This window comes from Myripristis murdjan, chromosome 20 (assembly GCF_902150065.1).
Source record: "Myripristis murdjan chromosome 20, fMyrMur1.1, whole genome shotgun sequence".
NCBI lineage: Eukaryota > Metazoa > Chordata > Actinopteri > Holocentriformes > Holocentridae > Myripristis > Myripristis murdjan.
This window is the reverse complement of record NC_043999.1, coordinates 28246808-28269783: the sequence shown is the minus strand read 5'-3', so window position 1 is coordinate 28269783 and position 22976 is coordinate 28246808. Positions and strand designations below refer to the sequence as shown.

General features: G+C 39.1%; 1 protein-coding gene across 1 annotated transcript in view; it reads right to left on the bottom strand.

The window, feature by feature from the left end:
* plppr4b (phospholipid phosphatase related 4b) overlaps positions 1 to 13412 on the bottom strand; it is a 78233-nt gene extending 64821 nt beyond the window's left edge. Inside the window, exon 1 of the mRNA XM_030079753.1 lies at positions 13090 to 13412. Within this exon, the coding sequence (XP_029935613.1) occupies positions 13090 to 13161 (72 nt within the window). The 5' untranslated portion in view covers positions 13162 to 13412. The remainder of the gene's footprint in view (positions 1 to 13089) is intronic.
* Between the last annotated feature and the right edge of the window lie 9564 nt (positions 13413 to 22976).

Genomic DNA, 22976 nt, shown 5'->3' with positions numbered 1-22976 from the left:
TAGCAATAAACAATAAACAGCCTCCACATTCATTTCTTCACAGACTGCAGTAGCTTGCTGCTGTTGATTTTTGAGAGGACGTCATGTCACACAACTGTGCAAATCTGAAATGTGAATGACCCAACCTCCTCTGCCAAAGACTGGGCCTCAGTTTTGGTGATAGCATCTGTTGCTTTCTCTCTGACTTCTAGAAATGCATCTCTGATGCCAGATACTTCGTAGCGCAAAGGAATGATGCTGTTGACACGGCTCTCCCACCTTGTCTCACTCCAGGACTTTACTGTAATGTTGACATGCTGTTTCAAAATAGCCCATCTCTGGTGAGCAGCTGAGAATAGAGTGTAGATCTTCTGAACATTGCCGAAGAAAGTGGTAGCATCTATAGAGTTCTTGGCAGTATCAGCCACAACAAGATTCAATGTATGAGCCCCACAGGGGACATACAGAGCACGGCGGTTCTTCTCCAAAAGCCTTGCCTGCACGCCTTTGTTTTTGCCCTTCATGTTGGCACCATTGTCGTATGATTGCCCTCTGCAATCACTGAACGGAATGTTCAACTCTTGTTTAAAATGAGATCAGACAACCCACGACCTGTTGATGCGGGCGCAACAAGGAAACCCAATATAGTGCTCCTTGATCTCAGGTGTTTCTTTCAGTTTGACTCTTCTGATCACAACAGACATTTGCTCCAGGTGGCTAAGATCTGGGGTGCAGTCCAGAATTATGGCATAATATTTGGACAGTTTAATTTCAGCCACCATTCTCTCCATAATTTTGTCACTGATGCATGTAATCAGTTCATTTTGAATAGTTTTGCCCAAGCAAGAGGATGCATTCCACTTTCAACTTGGCTGATGTGTTCTCTCACTACTGGGTCAAACCTTGCCATTATTCTGATTGTACAATGTGTCTACAGCTCCCCTGAGAGCCAGATTTCTTTCTGCTAATGACTGAATGATTGCAACCAGGCGAGTGAGAACCTCCCTCCGTCATTTTCTTGAGGCTTCCATAAGGGACATCTCTACCTGGTCAATTGTTTTCCCCTTTTTGAGGTGAAGTTCAAGTTCTTTCCATGTGACCACGTTTTTTGTGTGATCAGGACTGTTTTCATGGGTTTTCAGAATGGTCCCAATATTCATCCAGTCAGACAGTCCCTCTTTAACTAACTTGTACAACTTGGTCGAGAACAGTTTGCAACAAAAACAATAAAGAGCATTATTTTTCCTGGAGTAGATGAGCCAGCTCCGCTTAATTTTTTCCTCATTTACCAGTGTTCTCTACATGTAGTGATAGTGAAAACGTCTACCATCCTGCCTTCTGGGAAATGTAAATGATGGGCCAACTTGAAATGGCCCTCTCTGTACAATATCTGCCCTGTCTGCATCTGACAGGACAGACGGCCAGTCAAATGGATCAAGCGGTTGTGCTGCAGATGTATTCATGTCAGAGGAGGATGTAGATGCCTGTTGTCCCTCAGTAATGACCTCTGCAGGTGCAGTGATGACGTCGGAGGAGGTAGAAGCCTCTTGTCCCTCAGTAATGACCTCTGCAGGTGCAGTGAGGACACTGAAGGATGTAGAAGCCTATGGTAATAATAATAACAACAACAATAACTATTTATATAGCACTTTTCTAACAGCCATTACAAAGTGCTTTCCAAACACGGACAGATAAAAGAAAGAACCACCCGAAGCACAATCACAATAAAAGTAAAAATAAAATATTGTATAAGAGTAAAACATAAAAGTAGAGTAGAAATAAGTTTTGAGAGACAATTTAAAAGAAGGTATCGCGGTTATGTCCTCTGCAGGCGCAGTCATCTCCGAGGAGTAGATGATCCTGACGAGGACGTTTCTTCTGTAGCAGTATTAGATTTGCTGAGGAACTTTAGTAATGCCCCTGAAAAGATTATGATTTAGATTATTTTTATTCTTAAATAAAATGCACTTAAGGTACATTACCTGTATCTGTCAGGCTTATATATTAATCACACCACAAATAGGTTTTACAAAGCTAATCATTAGTCAGAAACATTTTGGGGCAATTTGGACATTTGATAGATTGTTTATTAAAATAATAAACCAAAACACCCATATGTAGCCTAATGCTGTGAGAAAAAAATGGGTGCTAGCTAACAAACCTACTGTAGCCTTTATGAATCATAAATGATGATGCATTCTATTCATGTTAAGTAGCAAGCAAAGAGTAAGAAGTCAACAAGCTTGTTTTAATGATTTCAGATATTTCAGCTAAAATCATAAAAACATAACATTCATTACTTTCTAAACAGCTTCCCGGGTTTAATTTTTGTGGCTTAGTTTAACTCATTCAAAATCAAAATACAAATTTTAATGTTGAAAACAACAACAACAACAACAACAACAACAACAACAAAAAAACATTAGTAGGCTAAGTAAGTTAGCCTACCTAACAACCAAAGTTAGCTATACAATCAAGGTGCGTATCTGGTTAACTTATTTTATGCTCAAATTTTCAGATTCAGTGAACAATAACATACCTTAATCCTTTGCCATTTTTTCCTTTTCAAGTCTTCTCTTTTTTCGTCCTTGAGCGCCAGTCCTAAATTGCCTTTTAGGATCCATGATTATATACAGTCATGAAGTCGTGATTGATGGCTAGATGATGGCTAGTAGATGCCTGCATTACGTTTCACTAACATTGCGTATAATGCGTATAACCCATAATGCGCCTACGTTACCATGGTTACACTGAGTTGGCCAGATGCTGCTGTGCTGTAGCTGCTGCTGTAATCAAGGGGTTATTAGCAGCTTTTAACAATCACAACACAGACTTTTTTTTTTTTTGTAAAAGTCAGACAGTGCAGTGTTTGTAAGAGTGTATTTATACATGTATGGCAGTGGTCACCAAACACCGGTCCACGGCTCAGTACCGGTCCACGAAACATTCTGGCCATGCAACTGGTACCACCAGACTACAGAGCAGCTTTTTCCCTCAGGCTGTGAGACTACTAAATGCACCATCTGAACTCCTCCATGCTTAATAATTCCATTTTTACGCAATCAATTAATCAATCTAGAGAGAACCACATTTTAATTTCATTATACAACCTGTTGTATAATGACCAATAAACTTCCTTGTATCCTTGTAGATTAAAGCACCACACCATTGGTTTTGAAGGTGTCCTCCATTTACTACAGTTTACCCACATTTTACATTGCAACAAATAATTTTGCCCATCATGCATGGTATTAAAGATATCACAACATATAATCAAAATCCCTAGATTTCCAAATTTGAATTTTTGATTGAAACACCCACCTAGTAATGTTCTGCTTCTGTGGCTAACAAAGTTGCCACTATTCATAAATCACAGAGCTTATAACTGGCTGTAAAAAGCAAATGTTTCCCCGAGGACTATGGAGGACTTTATCACAGTGATGGAATACTGGTGTGAAGTTTGAAGCCGCTGAAAGTTTATTTTCATATTGTAGTGGAATGAATGGAAACCAATGGCTGGATAAACGGGGGGAGAATGATATTAGAGTTCTAAAATATGACTGCTTGTTTCGGGGAAAGATTGGCCAAAATGTAAGTATATACATTTTGTAGATATTACGCTAAACATGCAGAATCACTGGTGTGGTCCTTTAAGGTCTTCCCATAGACAAAGAGGGTAGTGTTGATCAGCTCCACAATAAATACTGTATGTAATCAAACTGCATCATACCCATCAAATTGGAGGTGAATGGGCCAGATCTGATCATCAATCTGCATTGCCCACACAAAGAATGTTACATTTACATTCTGTTAAATGAAAAAGCTCTAAATCGATAAAGCTGATAATCACAATAACAATGTAGAAACTGTGCCTCATTTAATGGGACATTAAATTAATAACTATATTTGTGAACAAGGTTGTTCCAAAACAGAGCACAGTGGGTTTTGAAACCCATAAATCTACAGGTAATGCAGTTAGTCAATGAATGAATGAATGAATGGATGGATGAATGGATGAATGAATAAATGAATGAATGGACATATGGGCAGGTGGAAGGGAGGATGATGGACGACACAGAGCCACAGCTTTCAATAATTAAATTTCATGTATCATCATGACTATGTGGCAGGACTATTCTTTCTTACAGGGACAAAGTAAAAGGACCACACCAGTGATTTTGAATGTTTGGCCCATTTACCACAGTTTACCCACATTTTACATGCAACTAACCATTTTGTAAATGATGTGGGGCTACTTAAGATTTCAAATCTACTCTACAGAGCTCTTTATCATCAAATCTATGATCCAACATAATTTCCAAAATTTGTGCAGCTCTTGGCAACAGAAGTGTTGTGGTGTAAGCACTTTTACTATAACTTCTGAGGCTGAAGGAGAGCTGTGCATTTCCATACTTTCAAAGTGAGGGAAAAAAGATGAGCAATTTTATTGTCACTTTGATTAAAAACAATCAAAATCCCCGATATTATCATATTCTCAGTATCTTCCTTGAAGCAGCTTATGAATTTGATGCTGTTACTTAGCGGGAAATGTTGTCAGACCCCCCCCCTGAATACACCATGAGGAGGACTATGAGATCCAGTCCGCCGAGTTTCAAGTCATCAAAACACAACAGTACTGAAGTCTCTAAAACTTCATTTTCATGTTGTAGCAGAATGAATGGAAACCAAAGGCTGGATAAAGGGTAGGGGAAACAACTGCATCAGGACAAGGTTAGCAGAAATATTAAGTATACATATTTTGTAGAAATTACAATAAAGCTAAAATCACTGGTATGGTCTTTTAAGGCACCTTTACAGTTATTGCATTTGAATTTTTATGCTGTTTTCTTTCTTTTCTTTCTTTCTTTCCATTATTTGGCAGATGTTCTTGGCACTTATGCTGCCAGTTGATCAATCTTTTTTAACATTACCTTACAGTGCAATTCTACTCATTATACAAGCTGCTTACCTTGTATAATGGACAGAGTTTTGGTAACGTGAGCTAACCTGAACTTTAATATTCTCATCTGGGCAAACAAGTGAATGCTCCAGGGATCACATAAACTGCTCCAAATATGGTGTAACTGCACCCTGTGATGCAGTTTGCTAGGTTTTGTGAGGGCTGCAAAAACAAAACTGGATCCTAAAACAAATGATTATGAAAATCACTGCAGGATGTGAGCGACCAAGGGGTCCTCATGAAGAAAGGGAATCTGTCTGTTGGTGTTTCCTTTGTCTTCCCCATAGCCTTTGTACATGGTATCCTTTATCTAGATTAATGGCCATATCGTTTCCTACAATTATGCATATGATTTAATCTTTTGTTTTCACCCAGTTTTAGATAACAGTTGTTCAACCATCCTCATGCTTTTATTTGTTCCACTTTGGAGGGAAAGCAGCCTGGGGCTTCACAGAAGAGCCTCGCTGCACTTCACTAACTAATCCAAACTAGAGCAGCCAGTCTGTTACAAGGAACACAATGATACTGGACCTACATCTGTTTCTGAATGTCCAAGATGGGATCCAACTTCCTTCACTGCAGGATTTGGGTTATAATTGATTACCAGTAATGGAGTTACTGTAATCTGCTTACAAAAATGGTTATTTCTTACATTTGAACACTGAGCAGTTGGTACTACCCCAAATCTCAGGGGACTCTCACCAATGGTCATTCAAGTCCAAGCCATAATGCAGGTGGCCTCCTACAAATATCTGGGCGTCCACATAGACAGCAATCTAAAGATGAACGTCTAGGTGAATAACATGTGTTGTGGGGTGCAGCAATCCTCAACACAACCATAATCAGACAGGCCAAAAAAATAATTTCAGACCCAATTCATGACTGCCACCCTGAATACCAACTGCTACTCTCTGGCAGAGAGCACAGGGTACCTTATGTCAGGCTCAACCATTATAAAAACTTCTGTGTCCCCTTGTCCATCAAGGCCTTAAACATCACCTGGGCTGAGATGCTTTTATCTTCTTGTGCTTTGATGCAATATGTTGTACAGAGTGTATGTTTGTATTAGCTGTTTGTTGTACACAATATGTATGCTTGAGTCGTTGCTTGTTTTATGTATGATTTTTTTTTTTTTTTTGCTGCAGACACTGGCGTGTCCTTGTTAACTTCCTTCAGGACAGTAAAGATTATTTTATCTGCTTGACCTGTTTGCTGGTTTTGGCACAGTTAACCACCAGATTGTCCTCTCTGCACTTGCCGAGCTTGGCTTCTCAGGATCTGCCCTCCGCTGGTTTGCACCCTACCTCCTCTGTCATGGTGGGGGGAAGTGTCTAAATCAGGGGTATTCAATTAAAATTCAAAGAGGTCCAGTTACTAAAATTTCCTCCCAGCAAAGGTCCGAATCTTACAATGTCTAAAATTTAGACATTATTGATTGTTGATTATTGATTTACAGCATATGAGACACAATGGCTTAGAAGTCGATGCAGGCAGAATGAACATGTATTGGTCCGTCCATTCATCTTTAAAAGTTTGGTTTTCACTCTTTACTTTTCTTATTTTGGAGCAAGACATTTTCTCATCTTATCTCCTTTCTTCCGCTATTCTCTGGTGCTGAAAGGTAAAAAATCGATATGATTGGCTTGCCTATTGATGACGCTCCTGTCATATTCAGGGGTACAGCACCAACGGGCACAGAGCAGCACACTGTAGTCTGGTGTCCCACAGCTCTGCACACAGAGAGACAGGCACAATGATGCTTTCCTCCATTGTTGTTTTGCTGTTCTGCCAAAATCCGCCAGATTTTTTTCAGTTTCCACTATTCTCTCCTATTGGGCACTGGACACTGGACATTGCACCCAAGTTAAAAAAAATTTCAACTTGCTCAGCTCGGCGCAGACCAGTGCACCCTTGCGCCCTGCGATCACATACACAATGAACGGCTGCGCTGGCCGAGGTTTGCGCCGTGCACGCTATGTGAAAGCCCCATTAGCTAGATTAGCTGCGCATACAGTCTGTAGCCACGGCTGTCAGAGAAAAAATAACAACAAATGATTTATTTAACAATATTAAAATTGTCAAGGGTCCGGACAGAACCGTCACTGGGTCCGTGCCCGGACCGCGGTCCGCCATTTGGTGATGCCCGGTCTAAATCCTACTCCTTGTCCACAGGGGTTCCGTCTTTTTCAATATACACCTCCTCTCTTGGTGCAGTCATCTGCTCACATGGCTTCTCATACCATTCTTATGCTGTCAATACCCAGTTCCACACACAAACAGGCACGCACACAAACATACATGTACACACGTAATTACAGGGACAGGCCCCCAGCACCGTAGTGCTTTTACCTATTTATTTATGGTCTGTGACCATACTGTTGTCATTTATTTATTTATCATGCACAGTGCTACTGTGATTGTGTGTCCGGTTTGTATATGGTGTCTTGTATGTATCTGTTACTTCTGCCGCTGTGACAATTTGAATTTCCCCTCCGGGGGATTAATAAAGTCTTATTCTATTCTATTCTATTCTTTTCTATTCTATTCTATTGTTCCAGACAGACGACCCCAAAGTCTCAGCTCGAATATCGGCATGCCTCACTGATACCTTGACATGGAAGAAGGAATGCCACCTTCAGCTCAACCTGTCAAAGACTGAGGTCCTTATCTTCCCAGTGCTTCCTCTGTGCAACAACAGATCACTATCCAGCTGGATTCATTTCATCATTTCATTCCCACAAAATCTGCCAACTTGGGAGTCACAATGGACGACCAACTGACCTTTAAGGAACATGTGGTTGTCGTGGCTCACTCATGCCGATTTGCCCTGTACAAAATCAGGAAAATCAGACCATACCTGTCTGAACATGGACCACAACTACAGGCCCTTGTGATTTCACACCTCAATTACTGCAGCTTCTTACTGGCAGGGCTCCTGTCAGGCACACTCAAGCCTCTGCAGATGACCCAGAATGCGCAGTGCATCTGGGATACAACCAGCTGAAAACTGCACTAGTCACTCCACTGTTCATATCCCTCCACTGGCTCCCACTTGCTGCTCACATCAAATTCAAGTCCTTGACATTGGCCTACAAAGCAACAACCAAAACTACTCCTACCTACCTGGATTCCCTTTCAGGTTTACACTCACTCCCACCCACTTTGCTCTGCCATGGAGCAGTGCCTGGTGCTGCCAGTATAACAAGGCCCTAAATCACGATGCTAGATTCTTCTCATTTGTGGTTCCTTTGTGGTGGAAGGAGCTACCAAACTCCCTTCGATCCGCAGTCCCTCTCAATCTTTAAAAGAAAGCTAAAAACCCAGCTCTTTAGCCTAATGGATTGTGTAATCCAACATTCCTCTATGTGCTTTATGCACTCAATACATTACCTCATTGCACTGCCTTGAAACACTGCCTTGTAGAAACAAAATTTTATTTTTAATATTTTGGGGGGAATTTTTTGGTGACTTTCTTGTTCCCTGTTTTCTTTCTTTCTTTCTTTCTTTCTTTCTTTCTTTATTGTTACAATTTTTGGGGTAATTTTATCATAATGTTATAGTCATATCATTTTAGGTAAATGATTATAATAAATATGAATACAGTTTTCTGGTAATTTTTAAGATTTTTGTTTCTAAATTTTTTAGTCATTTCTTGCTAATTTCTTGCCCATGTTGTTGACAGAAATCAAGTGAATTTTCACAGCATTGTTGAAAGGGTTTAACTGAGCTTTTTAAAAAAAAAAACGACATGTAATGGGCTTTCTGAATTTTAGTGTCACGTGGTTAGGTTCATCCAACAAATCCACTTGGTTAAGATTAGGGAGAGGTTAGCTTTACACATAAAAAACAGAACAGAAATTGGTCTTGGCCACACATGATCCGGTCTCACTCCAAAACCAAGTCATATTGTTCTGAGTTTGAAACAGCAACTGAACTCGTGGCTCCTACTTCAGGGTCTTGTGGCTTATACAGAACGACATTGTGTTGAGTGTGTAGGTGTGAATGCCTGTGAAATGCTTTTTTTTTTTTTTTTTATTTGCTCTCACTTTTGAGGGGGGTAATTTTTGGCCAATTGTCTGGCAATTTTTTACTCATTTTCTAGTCATTTTGTTTTTTTTTTCTCTCAAGATTTTGTTGCAGTATTTTTTTTTTTTTTTTTTTTTTTTTTTGCTCATTTGCTAAACATCTGTTTTTGAAAGAAATCAAGTGAATTTACTCAGGTTTCAAAGGGTTCATTTCTTTCAGTTTTAAAGTATTTTTCCCAATGACAAATGAATTTAACAGCCCATTTTTTGAGAAATAAACTCATCAACGCAAACACTGCATTTTCATGTCTTATCCCCTCTCATCTTTTCACCATCTTTCAGGAAATAATCTTTGTCACAGAACTTTTTATTTAACCACTGTGTTGGACTAAAAAAATCTACTACAAATATAGGCTTCTCAGCTATTTTGACAGCCTTATAACAATTATAACATTGTGTGGGATACGTTCTTGCACAAATTATCATGAATGTGTTGCAGTGCAATGCTGAAAAGAGCATCCATGTGCGGATCAATACTCAGAAAAACAATGGTTCTAAAATGCCTCTTTAAAATTTCCATGAAAACCCATCAAGTACTAAGTGAGTCAGTGCTTCTTAATTTAAAACAAACAAAAACATTTAAAAAGGGTTCCTCAAAGAATTTTGTTCTCAGTCAAAGTCCTTGAGGAACTGTTGTCTGAAAGGTTCTTTGTTGAATCAGAAATGGTTCTCCTATAGCACCACTCTGAAGAACCATTACTGCTTCCTCAAAGAGCTGTTTTTTTATGGCTCTTTGAGGCACATTTGAATCATTGAAAGAAACCGTTCTTTTAAAAACCATGGTCTAAAAGGTTCTTTGTGGGCCCAGGAAAGGTTCTCTAATGACACAAATGAAGAAGCATTTTCGGATCCAGTTAGCACCTTTACTTTTTTGTGTGATAATAACCTGGATAAATAAAGGTCTGGGGGTAAAAATCATACTTAGATGGATGACAAAGGGCAATGGATCAAGAGATCAATAGTAATAAAATACTTAAAATTGACATGAATGTTTTAAATGTGAAAAAATATTATATTTTAAAATACTATAAAATACTAAATATACTATAAAATATAAAATATTTTAAAATGGTTGCTTTAGCCTATGAAAAAGCCATTGAAATTTTTTATTTATGCAGTGTTTGAATGCGCTTTTTTGCTGTTAAGATGAGAGCATGCAGATTCCAAAAAAACGCTGCAATTTAATTATCCAAAGTTGTGATTTAAAAGAAATAAAAGTAACTTCAATCAGTCAGTTCATGAGAATCTTGTGGGTGGCACTTTTCATTTTGAATGATCAAACTAAATGGCTCTAAAGTTCACATGTGGACCGTAGCTTAATGACTAAGAAAGAAATGGCCCTGATCCTGAGGCAAGACCAGTTGATTTAGGAAACAACAGAAACCAGACCCAGAAACAGCAATTTAAATATTTCTACATAAAAAAAAAATACTTGTGTACCTTGTGCAGCTCAGAGTTTGGTCAGTGTTATGCGCACTGCTGCTGTGTTAAGATGGTAAGAGGTCTGCTCTGAGGTGTGTTTCTGTCCTGTTCTGAAGCTACGGCATAAAGATTTCATAGGGCTGTTGATGGGCCACGAATGCTGACAGCAGAGATAAATTTCTCAGGGGAAGGAGGGATACATTATGATTGGCAAGCTCTGATCTCCTCTCTAAATGTAATGTGGGACATGGCAGTCATGCCTGACAGGAGAACAGGATGGGATTCAACTGAACGGGCTGCCACCTCAGTTCTCTGCAAACCTCTGATGGACAAAGACACCCGGGGAAGAGGGAGATAAGAGCAGAAGAGGAGAGAAGAGAAGAGAAGAGAAGAGAAGAGAAGAGAAGAGAAGAGAAGAAAAGAGAAGAGAAGAGAAGAGAAGAGGAGAAGAGAAGACAAAAGCATCCCTGTTCTTCAGTGAAATTTGGATAAAAGTGTGCCTAATAATACACAGAAATATGGTGGTTCACTGAATAGCATTAACTTTCAGTGCTGACCTAGTTTAAATGCATCCTGCTGTTTGTAAAAATACTGGGCAAAAAAAATCCCACTGAACAGCAGGTTTAGTGATTTCAAAACCTGGAGGTTGCCATGTCCTATTAGGCTGTATCGTTTGCTGTAACAGGCCATAGACAACCTCTCTCTTTCTGAATGATGCACCTGTAAAAGAACAGAGAGCAAGAAAGCAGGGAATTCCCTGTCCAAGTCCTCACTGAGAAAGGAATTCATGGGGATGATAACAGTGTAATCCCCATTCGTATTCGTCATATTCGAGGCAAATCTATGATGTATGATGCCAATTTGATTGCATCCCCCATAGGCCACAAGTGAATTAGAGCATGCATAAACTGCCCAGCAGGGAAACAAGCAACAGCCATCACAAGTTGCATGCAATATCTACTGAACTGCATGGCACCACATTGGAAGTCAGAGTGTGTATTAGGGATGGGGAAAAAATCAATTCAGTTACGAATTGCAATTTTTCTCCTTGATGATTTTTATGTCACTATGCTTTTGTCTTTATTTCAAGCTTTTATTTGAGGTGGAAATGAACCTTGTTTACGTTATGACCCAAACAAGATTTGTGTCTGGTGGCATTGTGGGAATCATGCAGATCATCATGAGAATTAAATACGGAAAAACACCAACAAAAAAACAAACAAACAAATAAAAAAATAAAAAAATAAACATGGTGCCTGCCAAACACACAGCAGAGCTTCAAGATGTAGCTCCACAGTTTTAATCAAAAGTCTGGAAGAATTTTGGCTTTCAAATATTGAACTGTGAAGACATGAGCACTGATCACAATACTGACAGAATTGCAATACATATCGTATCAGCACCCATGTGAATCAAACTGTACCAGGAGGTCTCTGCCAATTCCCATCCCTAGTGTACGTGCTGATTTTGAATTTTTCACTTGTATTCTTTTATGAGGGTGAACATTATCAGCCACAGATTATGTTATCATGAGAAGTCTCATCTTCATTGACCCCCCTGTCCAGATCCACTGCCTTCCCATACATCACACCTTGTTACCACACCATATTTGAAGATATTTTAAATTGCACATATCTGAACATTTATTCACTGTGTAAATGTAATTTCAGATGACGATATTATATTAGAACCATACATATAGGCGCTTTAAATTATTAATTCTGATGCTTTTGGCTGTCTTGCTTTGATTTTCATTTTACTTATTTCATGTTTTTATATTTATATTTATAATTGTAATTGGCTCTGTAAACTTGTCTGGCTAACTGGCATTTTTGTCTTTTGTCCAAGGTATTCCTTTATTTTATTTTGTTCTATTTATGTGCAGCATAGTGTTAATCTTTTTTTGAAAAATTCTAGATAAATAAAATTATTATTGTTGTTGTATAGGCTATGGTGTATTATACTGAGTTGAGCATACAATGTTAATTCTCCTCCCTCTTGCTCGAGACATTGAGTCCCTTAGTATGTTCAGGTTGTTATACTCATTTATATGAAGAGACAAGGGTAAATGTGAGGATGTATATGCTGGCACCAGTGTCGCTGAAGCCCCATTTTACTATGTTAAGTCTTTTTTTCTCTCTTATAATAATGTTGGGTACTATGGTTATGTTTTCAACTCACAACAATAAGCCCAGTAACATAATAACAGCTATACATTTCACTATAAATCCAGCCATTCCTCTACATAAGATGACAGTCACTACCATAGCGAATAGAATACACATAATATTAACTATTATAGCACCTATAGTCAATACTATTGTAGACAGCACATGCTATAGTAAAAGTACTATGATGTGGTACACTAACTTCGGGAATGTTGTGAAGAGTAAAATCATATAAGTGCCATTAACTGAAGGCATATAAGTGGGATCTTCAAAATTAAAATATATACAAATTAATGTTTTGCTAGAACTAGATTTTTTTCCCCATACCTTTGGCTGCCTGCCTTTTGATCTCGTGGAGATCAGAGTTTACCCACCTTTATATGCACAACCACATCATATTATTTTCACTATACTGTATTATGGTTTCATATGGGAATATTCAGAGACTGGGGGGGGGACAGCAGCATTAACGCACCTCCACAAAATAGAAACAGGGCAGCAAGCTGACACTGTCTTTGGTCAGGATCCCCTTTTCTCTCGCAGACATGGTTAGGCCTCTATCCAAACAGATCCAAGATTTGACGAGGGAATGAAGGATGTCCTCTCCAGGCGTCCTGCCGGGATTAGCGGCGCTCCATGCCGCTCTGTGAGGAGAATGCACGAGGCAACACCCAGTATCCAGCCGACACTGTCGATATCCCGTCCTGGGCCTTTGTCCCCGCTACTGGAAAGCCCGAAGCTCGGTTCCGTGCATGTCTTCACAGGAGCTGTTGGGCAGAAATAACGAGCCGCTTTGGTTTTTCCACACCGACAAGGCGGGAGGAGGAGGAGCGCAGGCGCACTGTGAAGGAGGTTATGAGTTGACAGCATATGGTTTTGACTGCTGACACCAACAATAGATAGGTTGAACTGACTCTGCATGAAGCAAAAACAAATAGGTCACACCAAGTCGTTGTTATGTTATCATGTATGCAATGTCACATTGCATCAGCGCATTTTCCTTTATATTGGTGCACAGGCAGAAATTCAGCCGCACAATTCCCACAGGTCATCCTCTGTGTTTTCTGTATTCTACCTGCAGCCATATTTGTCATCTGTATAAAAAAAAAAAAAAAAAAAAAAAAAAAAAGCTGTGTAGCCGTTACCGTCATGCAGAAAATATCCACCTATACACACACACACACACACACACACACACACACACACACATACACGTATATATACCACTGGCCTTGAGGTCTTCCAGGGGATAATAATAATAGCTATTATTTATTCATATATTCATTCATTGCTATAATGCTAATCACCTTTCCTCCTGCTTTTGAAAGAAATCAAGTAAAATTTCTGCCTCAGGTTAATAAACTAGCCTACACATTACACAAAAATAGGTATTAATATGTTTTAATTTCACCACTTTGATCGTATTTGACAATTCCATAATTGAGGGACCACAATGGAAATAAGCCAAGAGGCTTTATTGTGCTATCCCTGACGATTTTTTAAATACAAATTATTAATTAATTATTAAATACAAATATTTTGTAAATACAAATAGTCTGATAAAATCAATCAATCAATTGTCTGGGGGGTGGGGGGGGGGGTAATGAGAGTTTGAGAAGCCCTGAGCTACATAACCTGTGGTTTGTAGTGTCACATCTCAGCTTTAACGCTTTAGGCACAGTGTTTGTTCCCCAATGGTATGTGTGACTGTTGGTCTGACGGCTGGGTAAACAGACACCAGCCTGCACAGTAGGTCAGTGCAGCTGAAAAGGACTCTTGTTACTGTCTGGAACACACCAGGATGAGGGTAATGCTACCTTCATGGTCTTGCAATAAGCTACTACTTCTGATGCATCAAATTGTAAGGTTGACTTGTAGCACAGTTAAGTGCTTTTGGTCAGAAACAGCAACCATCTAACTTTGAAAGATGATTGTATTCAGGATTAAAGATACCTTGATTTGTCCAAAAGGCAATATGTCTTACCATGTGAAAAATACACAGACACGTCAATGGAAACCTCCCCACTCTCTGTCTGTGAGAAAATGGCTCTGAATATGCAATGACACTGCAGAAACTGATGGAGCTTTCTGCTGCAAGATTACACCACAATAAACCTTATAATGCTACTTATTTGCTTAATCGTGTTGACAGAATCAAGTCTGTTCTTTGAAGAAGCCTAGATAAATGTGTTAATTCTGTACACCTGAACTACACACAAGCACATACACACATGGTAACTATATGCATATTAACACATTAGATTTCCAGTGGCTGTTGTTTTTATTTTGACTAGCCCAGAGCCCCGTTTTGGCAGAATGAAAGGAGAAAATGCACTTGATATTGATTAATTAACTGGCCAATAGTCTTGTATGCCTGAAAATGTATGACAAAGATTACACAAATTAGAAAAAAATATACAATGACAAAGAATAATATAAATTAATTAAATTACTTGTTGATAAGGCTTCTCTGCCTTGTTGGATAATTGTTGTGCTTCCCCTCGAAATAGCAGTATTTCCGACAGCACGTGAAGGCAAGAATAACCTCAGCCCAGCAGAGTGCGACCTGAGCCGCGCATGCGTCCTGGCAGCGGAACCCCCATGCACCACCAAGGCTACAGTAATTAAAACATAACGAAGATGCGGGAAAGTATGGAGAAATACCCGTGAAGCCTGCAAAACGGAGGACTGAGCAGTATTCGGCGCCGGTTGGTTTTGTTGGCAGGCTGGCTACACCGTTTTCCCCGCTCCAGACTCCAGAGAGACTGCAGAGAAACTCGTGGAGCTGTCCAAGGTAGGAACTCTCCCCGGGTGTCCTTCAGCTCTCTGCCGACTGCAGTTTAGCAGCAGCCCGGCTGGAGAGAGCCGACAGCCGGGAGACGCAGCAATGCACCAGTTCAGTTCAGTTTCACTTCACTTCGTCTTCATTCACAATTCACAATTCAGTTCAAATACAAGCACACTGAAGGGCACAGACATAAGTTAGTATTTAAAATAGGACCTTTCCAAACGTCTTGTGTACCTTTGACTAGGTGCATGCATACGAGGGGTTTTCAAACTTTTTCATGTTCTGGACCCCGATTCCTCCAAGCCAACCTTCACAGAGCCACGGAGAAGTGATTTTTCCTTGGGGACCCTGATACGAAAATAATTTAAATGTATTTTATAAATTATTATTATTATTATTATTATGTATATATTATTGTTTAGATGTCAGTCTTGAACACTGATGATTCAAGCCAAACAGATGAGATCATAACATCATGTTAAAATAATTACTCATACTTGTTTTGTCCCGTGACAATTTCTAGTGCTTTAATTGATTTTTTTATTTGTGCATTTATTTACCTAGAGTTTTTTTTTTAAGTAATTACCAGAAAAACATTAATTAATTAAAAAAAGAAAAGAAACAAAAAAAATACCTGAAAATTTCCTTTTTTTTAGTTCATGAAAACTATATTTATAATGTGGAAAAAAAAGACATATTTGAAGGTCTGATCAGTGGTACTGGATCAGATTTCTTGTCTTTAAGTGGCGACACTCAGACGCTATTCACACTAAGCTATGCCTCACCCTCACATTGTTCAGGACCCCTTAAACCCTCAAGAACACCACTTTGAATACATGTTATATGTTTTTGCTGAAATGTATTGAAAGCAGCTCCAGTAGAAAAATAACGAAAATCTCAATACATCTTTATGGTGACATGCACTAGTAAAATGAAGATCAGCAAAGTATTAGAGAAGATTTTTTTTTCTAAAACGGACACAAGGGGGCGCTGCTAAAATGTTCCTGGTTAATCATCCGACAGGGAAATAGTCCACAAAGCTATAGACTACATTTATTTTCTATGTGTATATTGTCAGTCAGGAAAATTGTAGTGGAGTGAAAGTAGACATTTTATTTTCAAAATGCAGTGTAGTATTTCTACTTCATTACTTTACAAAGTAAAACCAACTTTAAAACCAACCTAAAACCATAAAAAATACTTTAAAAAATGGTCCTAAGACATTTTTCCATCAGTCTAAGCATTGCAAAATATATGATTATATTCAGTAGGTAAGATAATTACATAAATATGACAAGTGGAAAATATAACAGGAAAAAGATTTCACAGGAAATAGTGTTACAAGTCCCCAGCCATTCCAGGTATTCCAGCTTAAAACTGCATTGTGGAACTTTTCATATAGATGAACAACCACTGTATTCAAGCCCTTTACAAATGAGTTCATACAATGCTGATTAAGCCCATCACTGCCAGGTAAATCTAGGAAGCTGTAATACAATGAAAATGAAAATGTACTGTGTTTGTATCTCAAGGAAATTGAATCGGGTCAGCTGGACTTAGTTATATGTCTTAGAAGACATTTTGGCCCTGATCCAAGTGGCTTCATCAGTTTATGCTGTTAACTAGACCGGACTGGTCCAGTCTAGTCTAGACCAAAAGAAAGAAAAAAAGCAATCAATGGCAATGACAAACCTGGATAGTCTTTGGTGAAGTTTTTCCTTGGAGCGTGCCAAAGGAGCAGACAGGACTGAGGGCAGACACAGCTGTCCTGTTCTCTTGCACAGGTGAGTATTTGTAAAATGTGTGGGATTGCATTTGCTCTACTGAAATACTAGATTATTGTCTTGTCAGTGTGGAAAATTCTCTGTATGTTTATAGCTAATTATTTCTGAAAACAAGCCAGACTTTGCAGCAGGGGCAAGGCTACTTAGTGTTACCTAGGCTATAAAAATGTGAACAGTTTTACAAAACAGTTCTGAGCTGAAAGGGATAATTCACATTTTTGGACATGAAGTTGTATGAAATCCTCCCCAGCAGTGTGGTGTATGAAAAGGAATTTTTGTTTTACTTACGATGTCCCCTGGGCAAAGTTCTGGCCTCCTGAAGTATTGAAACAGATACTTCTGGCTAGTTTGCTGGGGTCACAAAAATAAAAAAGTTTTGCTTCTCAAAACAATGTGCATTTAAGATAGTAATACATTTCTGTCACAAAACCAACTCCGGGAAAAAAGTCAGACCTCACAATCACTTGGCACCATTTTCGCTCCATCAGTGTCAGGGTGTGCTCCTGCCCAGGTGACGGCCACACCCGTTCTATCAGTTGTTCCAAAGCAGACGTGCTTGGATGGCGACTGCTGTGACCTGAGAGAGCTAGACATAGAGCGAAAAGTCTATTGTCAGAGAAAAAACAAAAACAAAACAAAAATGGTCGAACTTGGGATTTTCTTGACTGTAGTAATAAAAATCTGCCAGTGAAATACATAAGGCCTTCTCCTTATGAATTTCACTGGTTTCCTGTCACTGACTATCGTCTTTGACAACTTTGGCCTCTTGGAGTTGGTTTGAGCAGTTAAACCAAGATGGCTTGGAGTAAAAACTTTGTGTGTAGTGTACATTTCAGCAAAGAGGATTATGTCCCCATAGGCCCAGGACAGAGGAAACAGCATGTTTTGAAGAGCCCTGCTGTCCAAGGTTAGAAAACCAGCTACTAGCTAATAAGATGACTTACTGCCTGGTTAGAATGTAACCAATGTTACAGTTTGGTTGAAGTGGCTATCAGGAATCTGCTGGTATGATCAGCTTATCACAAAGGATCATCAGACTAGTGAAGCTCCTACATAATACAATGTTATAAGATTGCCATTATTATTATTGTCTGCTTCAGTGTGAAAGTGTAATTGTTATAGGCTAGTAATGATAACCAACATAAAAGATATTCAAGAATATCTGTTTTTCATCTTGTTTTTTTCCCCCGGAGTTGGTTTTGTGACAGAAATTTATTACTATTTTAAATGCACATTGTTTTGAGAAGCAAAACTTTTTGTGACCCCAGCAAACTAGTCAGAAGTACCTATTTCAATACTTGAGGAGGCCAGAACTTTGCCCAGGGACACTTGAAGTTAAAAAAAAAAAAAAAAAAAAATCCCTTTCAGCCACTACACTGCCAGTAATGTTAGGTGAAGTGATACACAAATCAGGGGCTTGGTTTCAGTTTTACACAGCTTAGAACTATTTTCATAAAAAGTAGATAATGACAAATTGGATATGTGTAGCTGGTTGTGATTTACAGTGATTTTGATGTAACAACAGGTCATCCATTTAGATTGAGAAACACTCTGAAACTCGATTATGTAATGCTGTAGTAGGGGATACACAGTTACAACTTCCATCCTCTTTGTTGGTTTTATGAAAGCTACACAAAGAGTCTGTTTACAAAAAGCCCCAAGATGGCTCACAGTAACACCCCCCACCCCTCCCCCCTCCATCACTGCCCAACAATGTTAATGCAAGTCAAAGGTAGGTCTGTTTGGTGCAGATACTGTACTCACTCTAATCACTGTCATGTCTCTCCTAGCCTGTGAAGAAGAAGAAAAACTTTGGATAAGGACTTCCTCTGCCATGATGCATGAGTTTCTTTTTTTGTCAAATCAAACTTCCATTCATTTGGATATTTTTATATTAATATTTAGTGAGTAAGTTATATTTGAGTGCATTTGTAAATAAATACAGTATGTGAATAAATGCTGGAAAACTGTGGAAAAAGCTGTTTCAGACATTTTTATTAGCTCTTTTGATATAGCACTTCATATTTGTTTACAAATGTTTTTTGTTTTGTGTACAAATTGTTAAAAAAGTGTCAGTACACATTCACATGAACAATGCCAACTTTTAATAACAAATGTGAAAAAATATTAAATTAATAAAATTGTTGTAATGACTCAGTTATTGTGACGTGTGACTTATTGTGTACTGGTGCTTGATTCAGTAGGACCTGGTGGATTCCATGAGGACACCATGTCAAACTTCACACCTGGAAGACTGGCTACTCTTTCCAAGAGGTCACCTCTTTCTGCTCTGGACATACGCAGGGGTGCCGCCAGGGATTTTGGGCCCCATGAAAAGAAATCTTATTTGGCCCTTGTATAGCCGGCCAATAGGAAAACCTTTTTATTTCAGGCCTTTCGAGGGCCCCATCCCCCGTTGTGGCCCTGGGTAATCAGTCCCGCTTTTCCCCCCAGTATGACACCCCTGGACATACGTACTATGAAAGTTCATGCCATGCTAATGGATAATATAACCCGTGGGTAATAACATTGGGACTAAACATTCAAAACAGTCAAAACATTAACATGGGTAATGGCAAAAACATTAAACATTCAAAAAGTTATTTGGTGGCTGTTTGTTGAAGGCAGATAGCTGTCATGATGCCAGTCACCTAGAGCAATTCAGTTGGCCTGCTGAAGTTGCTACAGTAAATGGTCACATTTAAAGATGCAGCCAGCTCCCATTTCCTTTAACGGCCAGGTGTGCCCCTTGGCAGATAGCTATTATAATGGTGCATTTGCCAGGTAAGAAGGAATACTTCTCTGCAGAGGAAATGGATCTGCTTGTGTGCAAAGTAAAAGTGTACGAGCAGAGCATTTATGGCAAAAACAGGATTCCACCAAAGCTCCCTGAGGTGAAGCAGGCATCCCTGTGTGTGGAACAACCAGAGCTGACGCACATTGTACGCCTGACTTAGTATGTGTGCCTTAACATCTTGATAATGCATCTTTAAAATAGCAGAAAAATACTGTGCTATTGACTTAAAATCTGCTTTTTGTTGGTCAATCGCACAATCACTTTCAACTGCCTCAAGATAGCAGTGCACCAACAATGTTTCTGACCACACCTCATTTTAAGACCAACAGGTCCATGGCCACTCATGTAGGTAGAAGTGCATTTGCTATTTACACAACATGGGTGCTAGATGGGGAAATGACGACTGTGTTGGCTGGAGACTAGCAAAGCCACTTGCGTTGGATTTAGCAACACTTTGTGGCAGGTGGAAGATAGGGCCCACTGTGTGCACAATGCATGCACAATTTTGATGGCTATTCGCTGTTGTAAATCAGAAAAATTACAGACCCATTTTTTGAGCTGATGCTCAGGGATTGATGATGTAGGTGTGAATTTGAGCTATATAATTTGGACTTGACTTGGACTCAAGCCACAAATTTGATGACTTTAGATTTTACTTTTCCTTGACTTGATTTTTAATGTAAACTCTTGGAGTATTAGACAATGAGCTTAAAGAGATCAAATAAACCAATAAACCAACTGACAAAATCAAGGAAGACTTTAACACCATTGATCACCTTGTGATTTCACTTGGATCTGAGCCTTTTGACTTGAAAAGACTTCATGGTCAACCTTCTCCAAAGCCAAAGATGAAAAAATATGCAACCATACCTAAGGTTACCTAAAGAAGCTAAATAAGTTACCCTTGACCTCTCGTAGAGAACATAACTTGTATTAGCAAATCAGCTCTTCAGATTCCAGATCCACACTGACCCACAGATGGGCAACAGTCAGCTATGTCTACCATTAGGTATCTGCTACTGATGAATGGCTAGCAATAGCTTGACAACATTACCATCAATATAACATCCATTAACTACAGGAAGGCAAGGTGAAAGGGACATAGGTGCTCAATGAAAAAGTACTCCACAAAATAAGTGGGTCCTGCCATTTTTGGAATTAACTAAATGCAGAGATGCCTTTGCATGTCAGGGCATTTTTTCCTCAAATTGACTCAAGTTGATATGGAATGTGCTAGTGGACCATTTTCAATACTTTGCATAGATGGCAGCAAGAGGTAAAACAAATAATTGATTAAATTAAGATTAGAAAAGAACACATTGTGACTTGTTAAAGACTCAAACTTGGGACATTGTGACTTGTTAAAGACTCAAACTTGGGATATTGTGACTTGTTAAAAACTCAAACTTGGAACTATCGGTAGGAATTGGGTTCTAGAGGTTCTGGGTTTATTTGGATTTGTGAGCCTGCTGGACCACGGGAAACCGTCAAAACCCAGAACCACCCCACTGGGCCTAAATGACCCAGAACTCTATCTTTGGAATGGAAGGTTGCAAAAATACATAAGCAAGGCTGGTCATATCAGTTTACAAATGCCCAGTGTCCAAACCCCTTCTGGTGCATTCAACTCATCTGACATGGATTTAACACTGTCTGATAGCCAGTTATTTTCAAACACAACTAGAACACAAAGGCTCAAAGTTGACACAAATTTTTACAGTCTCTATCTGCCCCAAAATCAGCACAGGTCATCTCCCAACTCCTAGTATGTTACTTATAGGGTAATCAGAGCAACTGGTCTACATGAATTCTAAGTTTGTTATTGCTGAGGGGGCTGTGGTACAATATTCCCGTCTTGGTGTATAATCAGCGGTTCAATTTTTGAGCCAATAGGCCTTTTCTCTGTAGAGTTATGGGACCGGAATGGGAGAGTTCTTTGGGCTTTTTGGAGCCCTAGGCAAGATGCCGAGGTGACACCCCCACCCCACACTACCACAGTTAGTGTGCTTGAGACCCCTCTACAGAGGGTCCTCAATTTCTCTGTTCACTCCACACCATTACACCACTAATAATTAGTTTCATCAACTCCTAGTCCATCACACACAAAATACTCATTACAACTTCATGACTGATTTACAACAAATTTTCCTAATTTGTTTATTCAAATAGTGAAAATATCAAAATCGTGATTATAATCAGTTATCAAGTGAATATAATTAAATGCCAACCACAGCCATTGGGGAAAATGCTTGTGACCTTATATTAACCCTTTCATGCATAGCGGTCACTACAGTGGACAGCTGTTTAAAGTCATTTTTTCCTAAATGCAGTGGTTTCTATGGTGGAATTGTATATCAGCTGTTAGAATGCTCTCTGCTGCTTCCCCCCATTGAGGTTTATGCAGACACTGTCAATTCTTGTTACTGAAAACATCTTAATACTAGTATCATGACATGGTAATACCAGTCCTTCATCCTTAAAGAAGTATGGAGACTTAAAAAATGTTCATGCCCGTAAGAAGAGTAAAAACACATAAGAAAAAAAATTTGATTCAGGCTTTCATAATTCATGCATGAAAGGGTTAATACCATGAATATTCTGGACTAACTTGTTGCAGGCTGTGCAGCAGTGCCAGATGTGGTGTGTGTGTGTTATGCTTGTGAGGAAGGTGCTGATGGGAGCTTGATGTTGCTTCACCTGCAAGCAAACCCTCTTTACCTTCTCTTGAAGGGCATGAAAACTTGGTCTGGTCTCTACTTTAAATCAAAAGTAATATTGTAGGCAACTTGAGAAACTGACAATATGACACCGGAACTACATCTTAGATTATACAATATTTAATTCCCCTCTTTGTGTACAATTATCATTTAACTGTTTGCCCCAGTATGCCTTTTGTATGTAAAGTTATTGGACTGGAATGGGAGAGTTAGTTGGTGGATAACCCCAAAATGAATATCTCGGCTACTTTAGGGATGGCAAACACACATGCGGAG